Source organism: Osmia bicornis, chromosome 6 (genome assembly GCF_907164935.1).
Source record: "Osmia bicornis bicornis chromosome 6, iOsmBic2.1, whole genome shotgun sequence".
Lineage (NCBI taxonomy): Eukaryota > Metazoa > Arthropoda > Insecta > Hymenoptera > Megachilidae > Osmia > Osmia bicornis.
The window spans coordinates 5,161,464-5,186,220 of record NC_060221.1 but is presented as its reverse complement, the minus strand read 5'-3'; the positions used below and the strand labels follow the sequence as shown (position 1 = coordinate 5,186,220).

The 24,757-nt window shown below is 42.6% G+C and overlaps 1 protein-coding gene across 2 annotated transcripts in view; it reads right to left on the bottom strand.

Annotated features, from left to right (window-relative positions):
• LOC114878262 (tyrosine-protein kinase Src64B) overlaps positions 1-24,757 on the bottom strand; it is a 37,264-nt gene that overhangs the window by 5,531 nt on the left and 6,976 nt on the right. The window contains exons 2-5 of one of the 2 annotated variants that reach the window (XM_029191854.2): positions 1,718-1,944; positions 1,264-1,455; positions 558-768; positions 72-325 (exon numbers count right to left, since the gene is read on the bottom strand). In XM_029191854.2, the coding sequence (XP_029047687.1) occupies positions 72-325; positions 558-768; positions 1,264-1,455; positions 1,718-1,760 (700 nt within the window). In that variant the 5' untranslated portion in view covers positions 1,761-1,944. The remainder of the gene's footprint in view (positions 1-71; positions 326-557; positions 769-1,263; positions 1,456-1,717; positions 1,945-24,757) is intronic. The other variant, XM_029191855.2, reaches the window with a different exon arrangement.

The window sequence follows — 24,757 nt, the reverse complement described above, 5'->3', positions numbered from 1 at the left end:
CATGAAGGACTAGGATTTCAATGAATATCTACAATGGTGAAGAGAATCAGTCAGTTAAATTGGAGACTTACTGCTGTAAGCCATAACAAGGGCCGGCAGTGTGGGGAATGTCTGGTTGGTGGCGATAAAGAAGCCCCCATTGTCGAGCGGTTTAATTTTATAGTGTTTTACGTGATGACCCCTGCCTTCCTCCCAGTCCTTCACGGACAAACTGTATCCTCTGGGATTATGCTCGCTGGGTCTAACCAGGAACGTTCCACGTGGATTCTCGTCCACAAGGAGCAACTTACCCGCTTCTTTACGCGAGACGTTTTCGAAGAACCAACTGGAAGAGAACAACGTCGACGATGTACATATAACAGTTTTAAGGAAGCGAGGATTAATGGTAGAAATATTAAGCCGTCGCGAACTAAAGAAGGAAAGAGGATCTTTATTCTACGAAGCATTATAATTAACAACAGAAACTATGATTATAAATCACGGAAATCCCTTTTTTTACAGACAATCAGTATATTCACCTGTAATTACTTCTAAGGATTAAAGTAATTGGTACTCACTCTTCGCTCTCCACCGAACGTTCAACGGCGACAAAGTTCCAAGGAATAAGACCCTCTTGTAAAGTCGTCAAGTGTAAAACTTTCCACCAGTCAGGCTCCGAGTCGTCCAATACTTCCATTCGATCGCCCTTCACGAAACTGACATCGGTACTCTCGCGGGCAGTGTAATTGTAGAGAGCTACCACGATCTTGTTCGATCTCTGTGAATGCGCTGTATCGGGAACAATAGAATTTACACGAAACGCCAAATGGAAGCTATTTAAGCAAGATGAATCGTAATTTTCTCGGACCCCGGTGTATCGGTTGCGATCGAACCGCAAACATTGATAGAATATCGGTCGAAACGTTTCAAGTAGCCACGACACAATTGTTCACGGTACTTATTCAATTTACACGAGCGAAAATGGGAATATGCAACTGAATTAGTTACAGTTTTTAGTTACGGTTAAAATAAAAAACATAGAAGCTAACTGTAATTCATGGTCATCGATATGTTAATGATAACATAAAAAAAAAGGAACATATAAATTGATTTCTTCACAGCCATAAGTTTCATGGAAATTAATATTTCTTGCAAGCCTCGATTAAGCAACAAAATTAATTAAGAAAAAGAAATGAAATATTTCTTATAAATAAATTTAATTTGGTAAACTTAAGATACACTATGCTAGGAAATAAAATAAAAAATGTAACATAAAATACACACATGCAGGCTTAACGACAGGCGAGCTTGTTTTACGGGGTTGATGCGGAATCTGTAGCTTACAAGGTGTTGGCCTCGGTCGAATAATATCCGCTCTTGCTTGCACACCCCTTTGATTTGGGTCAGCGGTGTACCGGTCCAAGGAACCTCCATTGCTATGCTTTGAGCTTAGTCCTGTGTCTGCTTTCTTGTAACCTGGATAATGGAACCAACATTTGTTACCCGAAAGTGTGATGAATGTTCTTCCTTAGGTCACTGACTTTGGGTTTTGCCGGACGATTTAACCGATTTCAATCGTCCTCGTTTATGAACACTAAATTTCAGATGACTTTACGAATGAATGTAAATGACCGAACATTAATATTAGAACATTGTTTAGTTTATAGAGAGATGATAAGAGATTGAAAGCAGAGAAGAGTAGTTGTAGAAGAGAAAAATAGGGGTGCGTGTTACTCACCAAGGGGTTGCGGCTCTTGCCGTTTGCTGCAACACTTGCCCATTTTGGACCCCGTGCTCGATGTTCCCCTTTAGATCCAGAGATTCTAAGCGCCTTCTATATTGATACGTGCCCCGAGGAAAGTCTCCATCTCCGATGGTGAACACGATTTCGAAAGACGGAGGCTTCCGTTTCGATTTTCAGCATCACTTTCTTCTCTCCATCGCGTGTTTATTAAACCCTCACACCTGAAATCAAATTAGTATATATCTATTTAAACAATAGCGTGCTATTAATAAATCCCAGTTAAAAATTCATTTAAATTCCTATATTTAAAAAGCCGCTAAAACATGTGGCGCCATCTACTTGGCGTTAAAAATGAGCTTTTTTGTTTCGCTGATAGGGAGCGCAAAAAATACATCGATTCGTAGTTCTCCTTTTTCTAATTAGAGGGCGCTTTTAAAATATATTTTTTGCGCTCCCTATCGGTGGAACAAAAAAGCTTCTTTCTAGCACCAGACAGAAGATGGCGCCACTTGTTTTAGCGGTCTTTTTAAAAGATAAGAATTTTGATGAATCTTTCAACACTGATTTATTCAGAAATGAAGCCTCGTAGGAAGAAATATCACTCTATATTTCTGACTCATTTTTCCATTTAGATTCATTCTCCCTTCTGGTTATATTATCAGATCAGAAATACCTTGTATAAACAAGAAAAGTTTTTTATACATAGGTAGCTCCATACATAAAGACTGATTAAGATTAAAGGCGGACAGGTTTTATTATCCCCATCCACGACGGCTACAATAAACGAGCAAAGTTTCTGGACATAGACCTAATATTTCGAACGATTTTATGAAACTGTTTTCACTAAACAGTGAGACCCCTCCGTTTGGATCATCGATCACGTTGTATTTAAAGAAGACTTTAGGGCGTTCTCTCGTTTCCCTTTTTTTCTACCCCATGCATCTTCTTTACCGTGTTCCTTCCAGTGTTGCGAGACAAATCAGGCATGCAAGCAGCGTTTCCGAGTAACATGCTAAATTAGAATGAGCGTAACAGGGGGCAGCAATAGGAACGTTAACTAGGCGATTGTTCTCATTCGAAAACGCTTAATGCCACCGAAAGAAAAGCATTTTTCTCTAATTAACACGGTCACGGAAAAATGTAAATTAGTTTCTATTATCCTTTGTTAGCGTGCGAAGGAACAGAATTATGTAACTTTAAATGGTATAATCATTTTAAAGAGGTACACACAGACTCACAGGAATATTAAATTTTTTTTTCTAAAAATAAGAAACCATCTCGGAAAATTATGTTAGATCATATTCCTGATTTAAATTGGTTTTTCAAATAAACAGATGCGACGATTTTAATGTGTACACGAAACCGCGGATAATAAGAATAAATAAACTTAGACCGTGTCTAGAGACCTCATTTAGTTGAATACGATGATGCTTTCTGTCGTCTATGACACACCATTACACTATACGTAATTACGAACTGGAGAATTTCAAGTTTCCACGGGAGAGCTTGTTATTTCAGAAGCGACCGGTGGAAATATTTTCAACTTTTCGCGTTAACCGAGACAGTAGAATTCCTCGCGAAACGATCGTAATTTCTCTCGGTTTTAATTGTTCGCGATAAAACGACCGTTCTTCGATAGAAATAATTTTGTAGAAGTTGAAGACAGAAAAAAAAACACATAATTTTAAGCGAATTTATTAAGGACTTCTAGGAATGGAGAAAATCCTTAATGGATCTCGAAGGGATTCAAACAAAGGTTCTTATTCATAGAATCGTATATGCAAATGGAGTTCGAAAGTGACATCAATGAATTTTGGATGAGATATTCGCGAACAGGGACACTTAATATAGACGCGACACTTAATCTTGCCACACGCTCGAGCGTGTAATTTCTCCGACTGTAATTCAGGATGCGGTTCTCTTCGATATTTCTCGTTAATAACGCGCGAGAGGGACCGTGGCAATTGCTTTCCGCCCTGAATCGAGCTGGATGGAAAGAGAAAAAATAAAAAAAAAGGAGGCTCGAGTTGGCCGTGGTATTTATGTTTTCTCTCCTGGCCTGTGTATCAATGTGGATTTAACTAAAACCGCGAAAGCAGCCTCGTGGCCGTGATTTATACGTGTGTTTAAATCGCGTTCAACCGATTCAAAGATAACTCAATTTATCAGCAATTCAGATTTTTCGTGGACGCTTTTAAATGGTCGCACGAATTCAATCCGGTGATATATTTGTACGTTCGTTAAAGGAATTAATTATTCTGTCGCCGTGAAAACGTGAAACGTAATCAGACCACGAACAAAAATGTCCAAAGCAACAACTGCTAAGCTTCCAATAAGTATCCGAGAAAGCACCACCATCATTTACTTCCCCTAAAGCAAGTCCATCGTGTTCAGCAACCCTCGGCAACGACCCCAAACGTTATCGATGCGATGGAAAATGCTTGCCAACAGTGTTTCCCTCGTGGACAAAGGAACCCGCAGAAACGTCCCTCGGACGAACAGGAAAACTTGACGGGCCAAAAAATGTTTCCTTTAATCAAAATATACCATAGCGCACAAGTTTTTAATTAAACACCCCGAAGGGTTGTCTTGGATATTCAACATAACTCAATGGCCACGGCAAGGTTCCTCGATTTGGATACGCAAGCTTAAAGCTCACCCTACGACGAACCCCATGGAGAACACCATGGCGCGAGCAGAGTAACGTTTTCATAGGACACCAGCATTGGGACGATATCCTTTCCTCTCTGTTGGCCCTGTCGTACACAGACACCATGGAAACACATGTACAGACCGAGTAGACGGTCGATATCCCACGATGGTGGTCCGTATATACTCGCTATCTGATGGGGCTTTTATGTGACGAACAATGGCGCCGTTTCGTGGCACCATTGACAAAGACGAATTAAAACATCCTACTGACGCACTTTGCCGCTATTTTCAGGGGCACCGGAGGTCCTCCCGACAATACGCAAGGATTAAAACGAGGGAAAGTGCATCCAACGGGAGGCAGCAGTGAAGTTTTTCATGGTGAAAAGAAAAGTGAACAATGCCGAGCGTTAAACGAGCCGCTTGCCAAAGCTCGGAACCTTTTGCTTAATCGGTGGATGGCTGGGTTACGATGTCACGGCTATGGTGTGCTGTCGCTGCATGATTAACAGCTTCGTATGGTGAGGCAATTCGCGTGTACGGAATGTTAAACAATGTTCCTGGCTCGAACGGGTGATTCTTTACGTATTGCATGGACATTTACGTAAAAAATTTATTTTAACCCTATATTGCATGAATTTTACTAAAGTGGTGTTAGTCTACTTAAAAATTAGTGTAGTTATGAAATAAATAATAAAATTTTATTCGAAAATTGCGCAATCTTCCCACTTGGAACCAACTCAGAGTCTTCAGTATTGTCTATTTAATTTATTATTTGAAATTTAAGTTCCCAATTAGGAACGGAATGCAATACATAGGGGGTTAAGATCGATCGAGTTACTTTAACTAACAATAATTTCAAATATTTCTTTCAATTTCCTGAAACATAATCTGAATCTTTCCCTCGCATCATTTTTCTCCCTAATATCATTCCTTCCTTTTGAAATATTACCCCCGTCCGAACAATCGCCCCGTATTTCATCCCCGCGACGAATATCAAAACAAGAATCTAAATTGTTGAAAAAGAAAAGAAGGAACCATTTACGGAGATCGCAAACAAGCCAAGAAAATGTGGAAACATTCCCGTTTGTTTTCTTTACCGAGGAATGTATACTTTTACCGAGAGTTTTCAATGCAATACACACACACACCCCCGCTACGGACGGATAATCCGGCCAGTTTTATCGCGGGCACAACAGTTACGTAGACCGTTCGTTCGCGAGAGTCTAGCAAACCCCCCGCAGATTTGTCGGGCTTATTTTCGAACCCTCGAATATCGTCTTCTTGAATGGATACATAGAAGCTCGTGATTTCGGGACTACGCCCTTCCACCCTTCTACTCGGGGCTCTTGCAACCGCTCGCGCTCGTTTCAGGGGTGGCCGATCGGACGTTATTGCGTTGCAGGGGCGTACACCTAGACGAATCACCCTCTGTTCGATGCACAAATGAATTCTCTGCATTCAGAACTCGTGTACGAAACACGATTACACGATGATGAATCGTACCGAGCAAATAATTTACTCGCGTGACCATTAGACCGACGTTCGTTAAAAGAAACCCGGTTACGATGGAAGTAATAACCCTTTCGTTAATAACTGGATAATATTTAATTATTAAAGACAAATAAAAGCTCATTAAATTTCACGATGTTGACGCGATAAAAGTTTGAAGAACCGACGAGCACCGGAGGGTAATCGATCGTAAACGATACGAGTTTCCGATTCGATTCAATGGGTGCACCTTTAATAAATTCACCGATTTATCTCGCGCGAGACATAAATTCAGGTTAACATTTCACTTTACGATTCGAGCAGGGACTGCACTGTCTACATTCAGGTTAAAGGGGTTTAAGGTAAGAGGGAAAACTAGTTCATCGATTCTTTTCCTTCGTTTCTCGTTTACATTAATCAAATTAAGTAAAGGATATCTCGATGAAACTCTGATTTAAAGTAATAAAATGTACAGAATGTCTGCACAAATAATCCTTTGCGGGATGACTCATTGCACGAGGGAAGCAGCTGGATTTACATGAATTATCGATCAGCAAAAGAAACAGATACGTATTACCAGAAGAAGACATATGATCGAAACACGCAGCCATTTCGTTAACCAACGAGACGAAGTCAACGATAGAGATGGCAATGGGCCATCTACGAAGGCGTTGCAAATTACGTTTCTGTCCCCTTCTCGAAACCAAGTCAAGGGGAGAGACTGTCTTTCTTGCAACCCCTAATTTTCCTCGACGCTAGGGGTACCTCTGAATTCGATCCCGTTGGAAGCAACCCTTATCGCTATTGTTCACGAGCTCTTTTATCTTCCAGCTTTAGCCGAGCGAAAAAATATGAAATTCTTTTCGCGAGAGTATCATTTTAACGGCGAATAAAGAATAACCAGCGTTGTATTTTACAATGGAGAAGGAAAGAATGTTGAAAAAAAATATGAGAGAATGTCATCTTTCGAGCGGAAGGGTTAATGAATCATCGTCCAGACGCTCGTTACTTTGCGTACGACGCGATTACAAGTAAAAGTAGAACACCAGAAGATGATCCGTCGGAAACGATGTCACAAGTTGATGAATAATAGCCGGTCTATTGGTCTGCAGACGTTGGCCAGTGATTCGTTAAGCGGGCAGAAACAAAAATACTCGGTTCCAAGCGATTGTACACTTCCTGTCGCGGATAATTAATTACGCTGGTTCAAGCTGCACTGACTAAGGAGCGTGGATTCGTGGAAATTTTCATGGTCTCTTTGCTAGACGGATAAAATTTGCCGGGGATAAAAATTCACCGTCTTTTCCTCGACCAACTTGTTTTCGAGTAAACCGTTTTCACGCAGCATTCTACCGGTAAGCGTGGCAAGAAAGTTGCAGAAGGATTTTTCAAAGTTTCACTTATCCAGATTTATTCAGCTATATTTTTCGTTCAACTTCGCTCTACTTTTTCTTCGTTTCAACTGTGCTAATTAACGGTGGGGTTCGAAATGGAAATGAAATTACGAAATAAGTATCGCGGAACGAAGCGGAATGGAAAAGAGTTTCATCGACGATTCGTGAATTATAAAAAAGTTCACGTGAACTTGCACGATAAAGGTTAAACGTGATTCAAACGATCCAACAAAAAACGTGTGGCACTCAAAGTGCTGAAAGAGGGTCGTGGAAAAAGGTACGTTTGAATATTCCACCTTCGTCCAGGTAATTTACATTGCTCGACAAACGAGTCGAAATTCATCGCGCTCTTCCTTGAATGGGCCCTTGGACCTTCGAAACGAGCCCTGACGCAAATCCACCGGTGACGTCAACCTCGAACGGGGTCAAAGATCTTCGTAAGAAGATGCATCGCGTTCATCCACGTGCTTTTTCTGAATCCTTCGCGAGATCTCTCGATCGATCGTTTCTCGTTTCGCGTGGAAACACAAGGAGATACGAGAGAGAGAGAGATATTATTTTACGCTTCGTTCCGTAACGACTGTCGACGTCGCTCGACCGAATCCTCGACTCTCATCTGGGTCGAGAAGATATGCTACCATGTTCGATTTAACCCTTTGAATCGTGACATTCACGGTAGACGTTTTGATATACATTTTTATTTTAAAAGAATTCGGAACGAGCTTAGACAGATTTTTAAAAATCGTCTTTTATATATAATAGTATCCTGGTACACCCTTGAGCCGATATTTCAGTCGAAGGAACACGTATCGTAGAATCCTGAATTTCAGCAGAAATTTACACGGCTCGTTTCTGGCACACTCGCATTCTGAATGAATAAGCATCGGAGGTGATTCACTCCCAAAGAGGAGCCCAGCTGAGCGAAGTCTCTTCCTTTGGGATTCTTTGTTCCGCATCGTTGAACAAAATCTATGTTTCTCTAAGTTTATCGGTCGTAGAAAATCCATTGTATTTAAACCCTGACGAACTTCGATCGTATTCAATTTCTCGATTCCCCTGTCCTAGAATTTGAGGAAGTTGAAAAATTACACTGCTCTCTAATTAGACACCAGATCATTATCTTCAATTTAATGTAATCCAGGAAGATTAATGAAGACACGTGTAAAAATTCACGGTTCGACGATTAGGATTTCAGGTGATTTCAACGCCTCCAACTATTTATCTGCAGAGTTTCCGAGTTGCAATTAATTTCAACACGCGGGGAAAAAGCGTGTTACGATCTTAGAGAACGAATTCATTAATTCCATCCGTAACTATACGGACAGATAAAAAACCGCCGTCGTCAATTAGTATTCGACAGTTCGTCTAATGAAACTCAATGTCCACACCAGCTTTCTACTTCGCGGCAATCTAACGGCTCCGTAATTAATTCTGCATCGAACGGATAAATTTGTTATTTCGAAAATTGCTTCGTTACCGTGAAACTTTAAATACTGCGTTCATTAGAGAGGGAAATTCCAACGATTTCCTTCAGTTTTTAATTCGACAAATTTCAGGATGAACCTTACTTTTGCGCGGCTAAGTAAATTGGAATTTTTCAGAGGCTCGCAGAAAGTATTCGAGAACGAATTTGCAAAAGAAGTTTACGCTCTACTCGGAGGAAAGATCTGGGATAAATTTTAAATGATACAGGATTAAAGTATGACGAGGAGAAAAGGCAAAAGTTTATTTCTGAGAAATCAGTACTACTTTCAAGATTAATAAGAGTTGCATTATTTTGACATTTGAATAATTTAGATAATGATTGACGGACAGCTTTCACGGAAAGCAAAGCTTGTTCTCCTTTACTCATTAATTGTTGCAAAGTTCGAAGAGGAAATTTACAAGGGTACCGGGGTATGCAACTAACTTTGGGTTAACATTATAAAAGCAACTCAATTATATCCTCAAAGCGGCTGATTAAGCCCGTTGGCGAATTTCCTAGCATAGATATCGACATGAGGCTTATAAATAGGAGGAAGCGTTGGGGCCCTTTTATCGATTATGAAATGGAAGGGCTTCCCTCGTGCTTGGAACACCTCTACCAACCATTCGTGGGAGTTATGCTCGTAAGGAAAAAGTCAATAGTAACTCGAGACTCCTAGTCGACTGTATAAAATCAATAAATCACTTTTTTACTTTCCTCCATGCTCGCCCATTTCCGACGAGCCAAACTTTACGCGTTCTTTATGGAAATCATTTTCATATCGCGCGATATACGACGATACGAAAATTTTATTTATTAAAAATAATAATGGATAATAGGACTGTGGGTATGTTGGGTCATTCAAAGTATAATTTTTATTTTTTTTGTATCGAAATACATCTTGTTCTTGATTAAGTTGAAATACATCGGGCTCAATTGAAGAATGAAATAATATACAATATAATTTTCGACACCTGCTTCTGTAAAATTGTATAATATTCATTTATGTACCCCGGGACTTGTCTCGTCAATTAAAATAAAATAAAATAATTGCAATTACTGACATTTGACGTGCTGAAAACTGTCCCAGTTGGAAGAACGAAAGAATTCCAGCACCAAGATCGGCATCAAGCATCTCCGACAAATCAAACCTTCCTGTCCAGGCATCAAAGAATACTCGCAGCTTTCCTTATCCCGAAGATCTTTATCGCTGTTCAGCGGCCGATCCAAAGCGATTCACGAGAGACGCGACGAGCGTTACGTTCACCTAATGATAGACTACAGTGTACATAGTCGGTACGCTTCCTGGGAAGGAACTAGGGGATAGGGATTTACCATCTCGATTGTGCGGACTCGATCCATCGAGGCAGATAACGGATCAAGCCCGAGGTAGATCCGATCGCGACAGATCGATGGCCGATTTGTGTTTCCGAGGCGAACGTCGACCTCGTTCAGCATCGTAGCAGGTACCCAAAGCGTACCGTCGACTGCTGTGACTAAGTCACGGAACATCCGTGAGTCACGAGAAACAGCCGGGTCAACGTGGCCATCGCTTCTCAGGGGCCGAAGAATAGGCGTCGTTAGCCGCGAGAACGGCTCGATCCGTGCCTCTGCCTTTAACCCTTTTCCCCATGCTAATGTTCCGTTCGAAAAAGAAAAAAAAAAGAGAGAGAAAAAGGTTCGCGCCATATGGGCGTAACCATAAGGCACGCCACCGAATAAATAGAGGATATTTGATTTTGTCGTCTATTTAAATGTTTAAGTCGACGACGCATCTGGTGCGTCGTTGAAAGAGATTGATATTAGAAAAAGAAACGGTGCATTATAAATGCATCAGGCATATAATCTCTATTAATTCCATTCAAGTAGTCGGCCATAAATCACAGTCTGGTGGAAAAATATATATCGAGCCGGCCAAGAGGTCGGCTTCTCGCTCGAGACTCTCATCGTTCAGCCGTCGACACAACAAGTTCCCAATCGAATCGAGGAGACTTCTTTCGGCTTCCCTCTTTTCCACCAGTTTTCCTCGCGAACGTTTCCCGTCTTCTCTTCGGCCGAGAGATTTTCATCATAGAAAAATCGTGGCACGGACAAGCTGAGAAGTGGGACCGGTGTTTCGGACGCGGAACTATGTTACGACGATTTACTAGCCGCTATACAAGTCGATACACTTATTTCAAGTAGTATTAAAATAAGAATTACACCCGTCGAGGATGCGCCGTATGAATTCATGAAAATCTCCTTTGCGCCATGTACGACAAGCCGCGAGATAAGGGGTTAAATTCCTCTAATCAGAGGATCTATCGAACACAAACTGTTCAGTAATAACAGTGCTCGAGGATCTCGTTGCAAACTGTAAGACACGAAATCTGAACGAGCACTCGAGGGTCTCATTTCCTCGCCAACGATGTTCTCGCATCGTCCCATGGAGAAGCTAGAGATAAAGTTTAATTCCTTGTTTCCACGCAGCGATTTCATTCTCAACACGACTAACTGAACCCTCTCTCTCTTTCTAGAAACGCAACGACTCCGTTTTCCCACGGGACGCTCTATTAATCCCCAAAGAGCGGAAAGTTGGAAGCAGAATCGCGGAAAGCTCTTGACCCTGTTCCGCGGTTAAATGGCCCGCCCTTTTCGTCCTCTTTTTTCCCCCTATTCTTTTCTTTTCCGTTTGCCAACCGACCGAGAGAAACGTCTACGGCTTGGAAAAACGATCGTCTGAACGAGATCCTGACCAAGGAATCGGTGACCTATCCCGAAGAAGTTGACCGAAGGTCACCAACGATTTCTTAACGAGCAAGGAACCCTTTTAATCAGCTGCCTCGCAGCTTCGATTCCAATTTTCCGGCGTTCGAACAACGGGTGCAATGTACCGTTGAAAATTTATTGCGACGTCCTGTTGATGGAGATTCTATTTTTCTTTTCTCTGTTTGAGAGAGAGAGCAATTGAAACGACCGAGGCAGATATTAAGAGCTATTCGTACAGTGGTACGAAAGAAACTGTCACGTTGACTCGAATCTGATGAATTTTAGTAGATGGAAAATCTTCTAAAGAATCTATAAATTCCTCGATTCTATGATAAACAATTACCCTTTGAAAAGGGAGGTCGATAACTGAATTATTCTATTCTGGCCTGTGCCACGGTTTCCATCGCTTCCCTCCGTTCATCCTCCACAGAAGCCACAGGAAATCGACCGTTCCGCGATTACTTTTAATTTACCGTCTATTCCACCATTAAGTCGCGGCGATTACCGATCTCCTTTCCACCCCGTGCTTCTATCTCTATCGTTTCCTTCGACAACGTCCCGTTCGATTCGGGCGTTAAGAACGTCCGGTGCACGGAACTCACCCTCCAACCGTTCCAAGAGTTATATCCTCCGAGGATTATAACCGATGGCGGGCACAGCCTCCCATAGGATATTAGGAGACCAGTAGCAAGCTTTGCTCTCGGTCGGTGCACGTGTGCCGAGGTGTCAAAGCTTTTCCTTTTTGCGGTATCGATGAAGAATACACACCCGAGAGAATTATCGGCTTTCCTTTCCGGAAACTCGATGCAACTGTGATTCGTTATTCCTCCTGTTTCCTTTATTTTTCCACGTTCTTCTCTCTGAGTGTATGATCAGATTTTCTTTTGATATTCAGAACAAGACGGGTATCTCCGTAAAAATGATCGTTTGCTTTCGGTGACGATCAATCATTGTGTATTAAAAATATTGACGAAAATTTTATACAATTATTCAAATTGATGCGACACAAGTACCATTTTGCATAACTTTTAAATCATCATTCTTCAGCCAAAGATACGCACGTTTCCGTAGAGTTGATGACAAACAACGTTCCAACATCAATTTTTCTAACATTACGATTCAGCAGACAGGCATCGTGTTTTGAAAAGAAAAAAAATCCCCCGATCCTGGCTCACCTTACCGGTCACGAGCACCGCTTCTTGCCTATTCTTCTTCGTGTAGTACATCGGGTATGCGAGCCGCGTGCGTAAGGGACTTCCTTCGTGCGCTGACAATCATCGAGGACGTCGCAGTCATCGTCTGCGTTCGAAGACGTCCGAGTACGTGACGATTCACGTGAACACCGGAAGCTGCTTGAACGTGAGATCGAACCGAGAACGATATCGATCCTGAACGATGGAACGTATTGTTTCTCACGTATGTCACGAAACTTTTTCGTCAAGCATGAATTTAACGATCTATCCTCCGGCTACGAAAGGATATAGCGATCGTCACGCGAGAATTTTTCACGCTCGGACGATGGAGATTCTTTCGGAAAATAATATTCTCGAGAGACTCGAGAATTACGATCGTTTCGATAAAAACTCATTAAAGTTTCAAATTGACCGAGGGAACTTCTTTGAGGTCCGCCGTAAGCGAAGTTTCCGGACCAGAGTCCAACTTCTCCTTGGAAATTCTGCGGTGCAACGAAAATGCCAGTCTAACGCTATAACTTCAGTTTCCTTCGAGTGTTTCGAACTTGAAATGCGACGACTGATGTCTCAGTGAAATGCGATTATCAATATTCTCGGTTAAATTGAACGGAGTTACCGAGCACCATGACTGAAGGAAATTAAGAGGAAACTTCTTTAAGTTGTAATTCGAAATGGGCTGTTAACGAAGTTCAACCTGTGTTATGCGGTCACTAAATAGTCGCGCAATTAAGCTCTTATAATCAATAATTATTCTTATTTAACACATCGACTGTCGCGACTCCTACGTCATTCTACTGATATTCTCAATTCCGTTTCCATTTATTACCCTGTTTAAAGTAGCTCTCCCTCAATTTAATTGATCCTCACGCAACACCGGAATCCTCTTTCACCCCTCGCTACGTAACAATTTAATTAAATTAATCTCCTAGCATCGGTTAGCGCTAACCAATAATCATTCCACAGGGGTTAACGCCACGATCTTACGGTTCGTCCCGAAGCAACCGGAAGCCATCGATATTTTCCTACTATCGCTTCCCAGTTTTTCCGCTCCTCCGATCGAGGGGGAGAAAAAAAAGGTGTATCCGCCACGAGGATCGAACAATGCCCCGCACAGATAGTAATTTACCGGGTCGAGAAAAACAAAGGGCATATCTCAAACGGTTTTCTTCCGCCTATCGTAAGAAATATATATATATATCGTCGTCGACGACCACCCTGGAAAGCTTGGGGGAGGGTTGTAAGCGTCGGTCGCGTGGCTTCGCGTATACCTCGAAGAGGATCGATAGCCTCTCTCTTTCTCTATCCTGTACCGATAAGGGTAGAACGATTAACGTGGTAATGACGTAGCCGAGGAGTGCAAAGGCCCTCGAGGAAGACTCGATGGCGCCTGGAAAAGGGAAAGGTAGGATTCGAGCGGCTGCTCTTCGGGGGATGGAAACGTCGAGCCGTCTCTCTCCGTTCCATCGGGCCGTGCTAATTTCGAATCTGCTCGTTGTTCCGGCCAACGCGCCGACAAAGCTTTGATGCCTCGGTACAGTGCAAAAAACGAAGGTGAAAGAGACAAAAAAATATCGACGAGGAAGAGCGAGAGAGAACTAGGAAGAAAGGGCAGAAGGAAATTGAGGCGGAGAACAGGAAAACAGGTGGAAGGACGCGGTGGCGGAGAAATGAAACTATCCGAGTAAAAAAATGATTCCTCGCTGAAAATCATTTAAGTTAGTAGATCCTTCTTTTTATATAAACTTCTCAATCGGACGGTCATTTTAATTCGTGAATCTGAATTCAATCTCGACCCAGATACCCGCGGCTTCCGTGCCGTTGCATCATAACGAAAGTTCGCGTCGAGCTAAGAAAATTGGCAATAAATTTTCGCACGCCTAGCTACCTCGCGTTACGCGGAGTTATTGTTATTAATTCGGTCGTTGTACCCGCCGCTTTTGCTAACCGTTCGTCGATCGATCCGTTTTCGCGAGGAACGGTTGCGCGAATCGCGACGGACGCGACGAGCCTGAAAATTCGTTTCGTCCATTCGCGAATCGATCGAAATTACACGAAACCTCCCCTCGCGTTTCATCCCGTCTGCTCTTTCTGTTGCTATCTCTTTTTTCATCTCTTCGATAGAAGAATTCGTACATCTAAAATGCATTGGTTGCAATTTTAACGCGCTGCTCCGTTTTGCAAATTAAGTAAAAATTGATAGCGGAAGTCGCGAAGAATTCTTATCGTCGCCGATTCGCTCGGCGAATTTTCTATTTTCCCGAAATAAATTTGCAAGGAAACGGTCGGACGGGCGATTTAACGATCGGTCGAGCGGAACGAGCAGAACGAACGGATTTGATCGGGTAACAGATCGATTGCGAGATTTCGCTTGGGGATTCGAGGTTTTCGGAATAGTCGGCCAGCATTTGAAAGGTCACTCGTTCCGATCCGTTCGCGGGAACGTGCTCGTAACGAAAATTCAACGACGTGTGTTGAAACACCTGGCGATTCGCAAACCGGCTCGCGAAAAGGTGCTCGAATTGAATTCTTCTCAGACGAATCGCGAGCCCGATCCGAATTTAATTCCGTCCCGTTCTCATTTTGCCCCGCTGTAATTGCCGATTCGTTGCGCCGGAAACTCTGTTCGTAACGAACTGTTCGAAAGAGGATCGGTGAAGTGTAAAAAAGCTTTTTAATCGTTTCAAATCGAACGACTTTTCTAGTTCATTATTGGAAACAAATTACCAGTTTTTCAAATCAAAAACACTTGAAAAATCAAACGCTAGATAATTAAATCGTACAGAGTTCGATATAGCTGTAATAAAACATTCATTTTACAATGTATCGATCGTATTTGTTAACATTCAGGCTTCCGATATCTGAAGAATGAAAAAACTCCTGGTCGAAACTGTCGACGACAAAAGCAAGGTAACACGTTCTCCCGTAAATAGAATCCGTCTGGGGATGCCTGATCGTAAGAGGGGAACGGTGGAAAATTCGATCGAAAAATAATCCAGGGTGCAACGAATCCTCGCGGTCGAATTCGAGGTTTCTAGAGCACTCGGACACGGGTTTTAAAGTTCGACGACCTTCTGCACCCCGCTTGCTAGTGACGCAAGTTAACGCGAGTCCGCTCGATATCGCTAAAATGCTATTACGTCGTCTCTCGAAACGACTTCCCGGCGCTGGAGTTACTTCCAACTTCCTTGCCGTCTGGTCCACGAAAATTTACGTGACTTTCCTCGGGACAAACTCGCGAAACACCTTTCGCGAAATAAAATATCCATTCGGAAGTTGAGCTAGGAACAGACACCCTCACCTTTCGTCGCTCGCTTTGAACCGTTCCGTAGTTCCGCTCGATTTTACTTGACAAACGACGCCAACTTTCATCGACCGTAAATCTATGGATCGCAGGAGGAAAACGACGCGAGTCATATTTTCATAAAACACGCGACGCGTGAATGCTCTTTTGGCTCGTTTTAAAACCTTCCCCCTGACCTTTCGCCGTTGTTCCAATAACGTCGCTAGTTTATTTCCGTTCGACGCGTAAAATCGTGACACCAGGAAGCCTTCCGGTATGGTTGTTACCTTTCCCAACGCTAAGCTGACAAAGAAACACGACTCGAGGAGAACGGTGTGCGTCCCTTTTGTCTGAACGTCGACATTATGCCTGACCCTACTACTTTTCCCTACGTCACTGTGTGTAAAAGGTTGGAGGGTAAAGCAGTAGGTACTTGAACGAACTATTGATAGCACTACCCCAACCTGGCCTTTCAAAGATTCGTCTCGGCTCTTGCACGCTCACCGCTCGGACCCGTTACACGCGTGTCCACCGCGAGCACTATCTTTACGCGAGTGTTATTTTCATTACCAGCCAGCCAGAGACAATCTACTATTAGGCTTTTATTTCATTCGATGGCTAGAATAATCATTCCCGAGGAATGTATCCAAGATTCTCTTGCTAATTGAAGAAGTATCGATTTATTTTTAGAAAGGATGTTACGGGTTGGGAGAAATTGATTACACGCTGATGAAAGATACAAGGAATACTTAAACGAGGGCACAAGCGTTATCGGATTCTTTCATAAATCTTTATGTCTTTTCCGCTCACCGATAAATTTACTTTTATAGAGCTGATATACGAAATCTCCTACGACGGATTTATTAGAAATTTTTAGAGATTCCGTTCTCTAATGAATTCAAGGAACAAAGAAACTCTCTTTATTTATTAAATATTTCGATAAAACAATTGATAAATATCGGCAACACGTTCCCATTCCCAGCTACGTATCAGTAATCAAGAAACGATCTTTCGTTTCTAATTACCCACTTGATCTACAAAGAAAGAATTACTGCCATTCATTAACCAGTTCACACCCGACCGTGCTTTTTACATGGTCGTTTATCAAACAATATATCCCTTCAAAGGTTATCGTTTCCCCTTCGAAAGTGTAACGATCACGGTACATTAAAAATTCGTTCTACCAACGCTTTTCCAGCTGTAACCAACGTTCAACAGAAAAACACACAATTCCATTATATAAAAGATCGGTGAACAATCGTTTGGCTGGACGGTTCGATCGATTAAAATTTCATTTCAATGCCGATAGAAAGCGATATTAGTTAATTTCCGAAATACGTAATTACGATTCGAGTGCAACATTCCGCGATCACGGTATTTAGAATATTTCCCAATGCAACTGCGATTGTTATTCCTATCGCGCGGAGAAAATGTGCGCGGGATACGAGCAGAGGTAACAAAACCACCAAGTTCGATAACGAATAACCTGCCATACGCAGAATGTTCGAACCGAGAGGCGAGCACACGGTTCGTCGTAATTACGATTCGCGATATTGTTTTCGGTCGCATTATTAGTTCGAATTCCGGCGAAAACCGCCGACCATGGCGAGAACGATAAATCGATGCGATCCTGACGTTCTACGCTCCGGTTTAACACACACTACCTCCGTATGCGATATGAATTCGAACATATACACCGCGGGGAAAGTTGCATTTACAGCTTGCAACTTTTACGAGCGAAACGAAAATACACTCGATCCTATCGAATAGATTCTGAGCTACATTTACCCGGATTCGATCGAGGATGCACAAGTGTATCGAACCCTGAGAATTTCGGGTGCGAAAGGCTATTCCGATCGTATTGAAACGCGAATTCGTTTAAAGATTTTTCGGTCATATTTGCTTTCGTTTAAAGGATTTAGGATTTGAATGATTACTTCGATCGTCTGTTACACATACTGGCTTGGAAATTCTAAGGATTGTATTTCCTTGTGTTCCATTCAATTGACACTGGAAATTATAGGAATCCTATTTCCTGATACCTGTTCGTTAAAAGACCGAGATACAACAATTCTCCGGTGTCAAATAGAGAAAATGATAGCCCATCGCGAATACAAAGGGGCAGAATCGCAATTTATCAACGATTTCAGCCCGTCAGTCAATGAAATCCGAATTGGTAGCATCGTTCCTCGGGAGGTACCGTGAATTCCCGACGGAAAAACGGGGATTAATTGTTCTAATGGAAAGTACGGCCCTGGAAAATGATCATACCGCAAGAGCGACGGAAAGGAGAAAGGTGTTACCACGTTGCCGGTGTCTATTAATGTCGCGGGCCTATTTCCGGATATATCTTGTTGCCGTGCGAAAATTTACCTCCCTCTGGGGAATGGGTATCGATCGATCGTGTCCCACAGTCGAAAGCTGCGGGACAGACGAGGAACGACGTAGAGGAAGGGAACGAATCGAAGAGAGACAGAAAGAGGGTGAGAAAGGGGTGATTCTCGCTTTTACCCTGGAAACGAGACAGCAGGGGTAAGAAAAAGGAGGGGAACGAACGACTCGTTTATTAAACTTTTCGAGCAGCAACCCTTTCGAACGGCAACCAGTTGAATACACGTTTTAAAAAAAAATGTTTAACACCGAAAAGCAACAAGGAGAAAGAAAATAAAGATATACCGGATAATAAACGACGAAGACGGGGAAACTCGGTCGTCCGGGAGTTTTTCAACTTCGCCTCGTTCGGGATGCATCGCGAGAGAAGTTCGGACAGAAAATAGGCGAAGAATAGACGATGAGATAGGAAGGAATTATAGGAAAGTGTTTGGAAACTGGATCTTTCGCTCGAACCTCCATCGTTCGCTCATGGTTCTGCTTGTTTACGAAAAACAACGGATCAACTTCGAGCGAAATTCGGCGACGAGAAAGTTCCTCTTCGAACAAGCAGAGAAGCTGCGTTAAAATGTATATATATATATATATATATATATATGTATATAATCCATGAACGCGAACAATTCAAGCTTCCGTTCCAGATTTTCAGCGTCGATGAATTTTCACGGACGATGGTTCGATGGTGAAACTTTGCTTTCGGAGAAACAAAAATGACTAGCAAAAAATTAAAATACATCGGTTCGTCGTAAAGTTTCCGTTTAATTTTCGCATTACGGCTGATCCTGGAGGAAATCCTTTAATTTATTTCCCTTTTTCTCGCCAGTCCCACATAGCAGAACGAGAAAAGAAAAGGAAACGAATGGAGCGTATATTTTTAAGTGGTCGCAGCTGGAGTATGCTCCAAGATTAGATAACAACCGTTCTGTTTCATCTAAATCCTACGAATTCCCTCGTTTCTATCGCGCACCGAGATACCCGAGGAAAATAGCAACGCGAAGAACACGAAAATACGATTTCGATACATTGCGCGAAATTTTCTTCGGCCCTTTCGGTAATATAAAAAATTAAACAAACAATTGGAAATATCTTTCCGACTTTCCAGATAAAAATCGAACTTTCGAAAATCCTATCGCTGGTTTTGCAATGGATTCTCCACTTTCGCGTACCCGTTTCGCGAAGCAATAAGCAAGTTATATAATTTGCTACTGTTTTCTATTTCTGTTCTAGAAAACTATTGGTTTCAATTGTTGCGAGTAAATGTTAATGCGCTTTTTAGAGCAGAATTTCTGGTTTGATAAGCGTTCAATTAGGAGAATTATTAAAGGAAAAATTCTACCATGTAATCATTGATCGTTGAATTAAACGAGCTAATTATTTAACGCTGGAGCAAGCGAACGTTTGTCGTTAAGCAGATAATTCTAACAAATCTCTCGAGTGTAACGATTTCAACCCCGAAAATTCTTTCGACGATAGCGTTTCGCGAAAGAGAGACACCCATGAGAGGAGCATTAGAAGGATCAGCGAATTCGAGGCACGTTTCGTGCAATGGCCCCGATAAACACGTGCTGGCCAGCTCGTCGATCAGAAAAGGAAGAAATCTGAACTACGTGGCACGATATGTACGCTCTGTCATTAACGAACTGCCCCGTTCAACCGAACGATCACGTTGGCCAGGGGTAAGAGTCTTAAGCACGTGGTAGCCAGATGCGACCCGGTTGGTCCCAAGAATTACCGGACCCACTTTGTACGCTCCATTCCGCGCGTGAGGGCTCACTGTTTACTGTTCGCATGAATAATCCATTGGGCCACCCGGTGTACACCGGGGGCCGATCACCTTACAATAGAATCGAATCGTTCAGTCAGACTCGTAGCTAGTTCCTTAGAACCCTGTCATTTTGGTCGCAAACCAAGCTTCTTCTTCGTTGAAATAAGTTGGCCGGCGTTCGAATGGAACGTACATGCAAATCACGCGATTGCAAAACGGCTGAAAAATGAAGCAACGAGCGTTCATCGTCCGCTATAAAATAACGATGTATAACGATGCACGTTATAAAGTAACTCGGTGCAGATACCGCGGGAAATAATAATCTACGGTAGAGGTAAATGTACGAGGGCGGTTTCGAAAGCGTGTCGCCGACACGTGTTGCACGATACGGGCTTACCTCGTAAAATTATCGGGCAACCCTGCGAAAACTCGTGGAAAACTCGTGGAAACGACCTCGACCGCGAACGATCGGCCCTTAAACGTCGAAAATGCGAGATGCTTATAGTCGACGACGATTCCACGTTCAACGTTTAATGGAACCTTAAGAGGGACGCGATAAGAAACGTTTTAATTAAGAATTATAAAAGACGAGTTCGATTACTCTTGCTGAAAACTTTAATGAGAAATGTCGAATGATATCCATGCGAGAGATTATGTGAATTTTTGTAAAAGCGGATACCAGGTAATTCTTGTTGAAAAAATATAGAATTTATTTTTAAAAGAGCATGAAAATCTTTATTACAATATTCTGCTCTTCGTCTTTAAATACGCCTCTTAATTGGAAGTTTCGTGGTTTTTCATTCGGAGGCAATTCGAAACTTTTAATAGTTCCATTTAACGAGCAAGTACCATTAAGGAAGAAAGAAAAACATCTATCGCGAGAAAGAAAGCGGTAATGTACTGTGAAAAAGAAAGAAAACTGGGTAAAAAGATTTAACGACCTCATGAAGTACCAATTAACCGTATCGTTTACAATTCCTTTCATTCTTCTCTTTTTCTTATCGAACGATGTACATACACTGTCACACGACGCGGAGTTCCCATCATTCTTACGGATTGAAAATATTAATTTCCTACAAATTTCTTCCATACCTCCAAGAATTTCTCTGATTAAAATATTTCTCACTAACTATGCTATAAATTATCCATTTCAATCGCCTGATTATACGAGGAAACCTCTCGAACAATGTCTCCCAACAGCATCGACATGAAATAACATTAACAATGACAAGAGGAGAATAGAAAGCAGCAATAAAACCGAGTGTTTTACATTTTCTTATCCTTCCAGCACGTTTTAATCCCGCTAAACAAGCTTCTTCCCGTACAAGTCAGCTAATAACGTTTGTCCCTTCGAATATACTTCATGTTTTATTTATTTCCATCGTTCTTCCGGTGCTCACCCTCCACCGCTTTGTCTATTCCGGTCGTTTTTGATTGTCAGCACGGCGACGATATCATGAATATCAACGGTACAGCCGAAAGAAAACGGCGATCGTAGTTTCGACACTGACCGAGCGTACGAGATCTCTGCCACGGGTAATTAGGGCAAAAGGTTAATTAACTCGCACGATTCGCTGGCTATTCCCTTCGTCCTTTTGTCTCTTCACCCGATTCGTTCGCGTTACGATTCCATTAAGAGATATTGCATCTACAAACACTGGCATTTCCCTTCGACCTTATTTCGTTTTTCCTTCATCTCTTTTACCCTTTCAATCTTTTGTCGGCACGCGAATCGAGCTGTTTTCCTCGTTCGTTTGCAACTAGGTCACAGCACGGTGGATAGATAATTATCGCGTTTAAGGAAATATGCAAAGTCAGTCTGGCACGAGGTAAGCTATTAAAGTGCTCATGATTTTTCATCGAGCTTATCGTTTCGTTCACCTTTTAAACACCCAAGAGAAACGATAACATCATACACGAAAATTTCCTTTGACCTGACTCCGTTTAACGAATATCGAACAGATCGATCGTTACCCCATCGATTCCTGATACTTCCTTTAAACGATAAAAGTATAGTTTTATAAGGTGATTTCGTGGGTAGAGTGCAAAGTAAATAAGAAACTTTGAAAACGCATCAAATGCTAGAAACTTCGATGTTCAACAGTGTTAAATGTTTACCGACTACTCAGTTTGCATAGCGTGAATAGCTTTCGAATAATTGGCTATCTCATTTCATTAGGTGATCCTCTAATTGCTTCGAAGCGTGCGTGTATTTACCAGAGGCTACTCCTCCGTTATCATAGTAACGAGCCTCGTTACAGCCTTTCAAATAATTGCGGTCTCGCACGAGAATAAAAAAATATAATTATCCTATCGCGTTGGAACAGATTCTAATCGTTCCAATTTGTCGTCGATTCGCTCGACAAACTCTGATAACCTCTCCGGTATATAACACTTGCCAAATATTAGTAATCTCAATCGGCTAGACGGATCACTCGAAGCACCGTACGGTCGATAGGTATCCGCGATAAATATTCAGGAGGCCATTATACGAAGCGGACGAGCGTAATTTCCGCGGGACCAGGCGGCGAGACGAGGCCAAACATCGGAACGTGCCAGGGGCCTATCGAAAATCTCTTCTCGTCGTTCGAGTGTACGATCAGAAATCCTTCGTGTTCGCTCGTCAGTCAGCCGGTGCGCACCCAGGGAGCCAGCAGGACACGAGACAATAGCCGTATACTCCAGGCAACATGTGTTACCAGCCGTATATAGAGAGGGAGACCGGACTCTTGGTGCGTGGCCAGGGTGCACCAAGGTGTGCTAAACGAGCGGTAAAAACCATAGGGCCAGCTGGGCCTGTCCCTCTCCGCGTCACGCAGACCCATTGTTACGGGCCTCCATTACGATCGTCCATTGGCGTAATTAAGATTTTTCTTAAACGTGTACCGTTTTCGATACGACATTTGTCGAAGATACGCCCTGCGTACTTTCAGACGGAAAGGTTGATAAAACGAAGCGTTGCCGCGTGTCAAAGCGAATCAGAGGTGTCATCAGCCTGGAAATGCTTCAAGCTTCGCGAGTTTCACCGTGGCTTGTTTTCTATGGAGTTTAACCGAGCGACGGTAGAGCGTTCCGAAGGGGAGAGACCGAGCTTTGAACGTGGAACAGCGAATGAAAAGTTCAACTGCGGAATGATGAAATTTTATGTAGAGCGAGATTGCGAGAGAAACGCTTTTTATTAACCCTTTGTGTTCTCCGATCATTTCAGAGAAGAATACTTTTCGCTGAAATTCTTCGTCTCTCGCCTGACAATTACACATTTTTATAACTCTTGGAATTACAAAAGCTCCGGTAGGATAAATAAATCCGAGAACAACGAGAAGGAATATAACTAGTTGAAATGGAGCAACGTTTACGTTCATAGCCTTAATAGAGAACGACCGGGCAACGTCGGCTTTAAAATTCTAATGAGTTGTTGTCCCCGCCTGTATTATACTTTAATCGCGTGTCGTTAACTCCGCGACTCGTGCGTGCAACCACGAAAATCATCACCGTACTGGCAAGAGAAATCGACACGATTCATTTCTCGCGAATGCCTTTTTATTTCATTGAAATTTTTCTTGCGACAAAGAGACGATCCGTAATGGTCGACGCTGACTAGCAGCTCGAGAACGGATCGAAGACGCCAGCTGACTCGCTTCTGAGCCGCATTGTCGACGAGATTATTGGCCGACCCGCCGATGAAATTGTACCGTTCGCTCGAGTTTGTCGAGCACCACTCGTAAAGCACAGGATCACGGTTCGACCCTCGCCCCTTTGAAGCTCTCCCTTTCCTGATATTTCTCGGTTGTTGCGAGGCTGATCGCAGAGTCGATCCACTTGTAAAAATGCATTTAGGAGAACGTCGAGCGAGACGCGCGAAGAAAGCAAAGACGTGTAAAGCGAACATCAAGTAAGATACGAAGAGTTGAGAAGCATGTTTTTTGAGACAAATTTTCGAGCAACAAAGTTTCGGAGGACGGATACGGAGATTCGAACGAGGGGAGGAAGCAAACTTTCTTCAGAATTTTAAGGGTAGTTTTATGCTTATTTCTTCCTCCCTTTGCAGTGGTTTAAATTTGGCTCAGTCGAGTGGGGGACATCTTGTACGGTACACGCGTGGCCTCTTTCAGAGAGCCCCAGAAACAGAATAAGAGAGGAAAAAAAAAAGATAGAGGCAGGTGAGAAATGCTTAACGTGCCATACGCCACACGTGGGCGACTCACTCGATTAATCTAACGCCGTGCTACACCTCCGTCCGTTATTACGGCTAAACTGCACTCTGGCTGGATGTAATACCATACAGTGGTGCAGGAGACTGGAAAGCGACAAGGGTGGTGGCGTCGTGTCCTCGTCTCGACAGCTCTGATACCAACGCACAGACTCGCTGTTTCAGCGTCAGACAGACGGTTTAATATTCGTCTCTAACAATTACACCTAATATTCAGTAGGATTTATTAATAGTTCACGAGTACTTAAACAAATTAAATGGCGATCGAAACCTGGATTCCCAGGTATACATATTTGAACTTGATTCCATTCCTACGCTCGAGTCTTGCACGGGGGTTGTTTCAACGAATACCGCGACAGCTCTCAATCAATAATCGTAATTGGTATCGAAAATAGGGACGAAACGTTCGTTAATTTTCTGCGCGCGGTCGCCACTTGATCGGCCGACA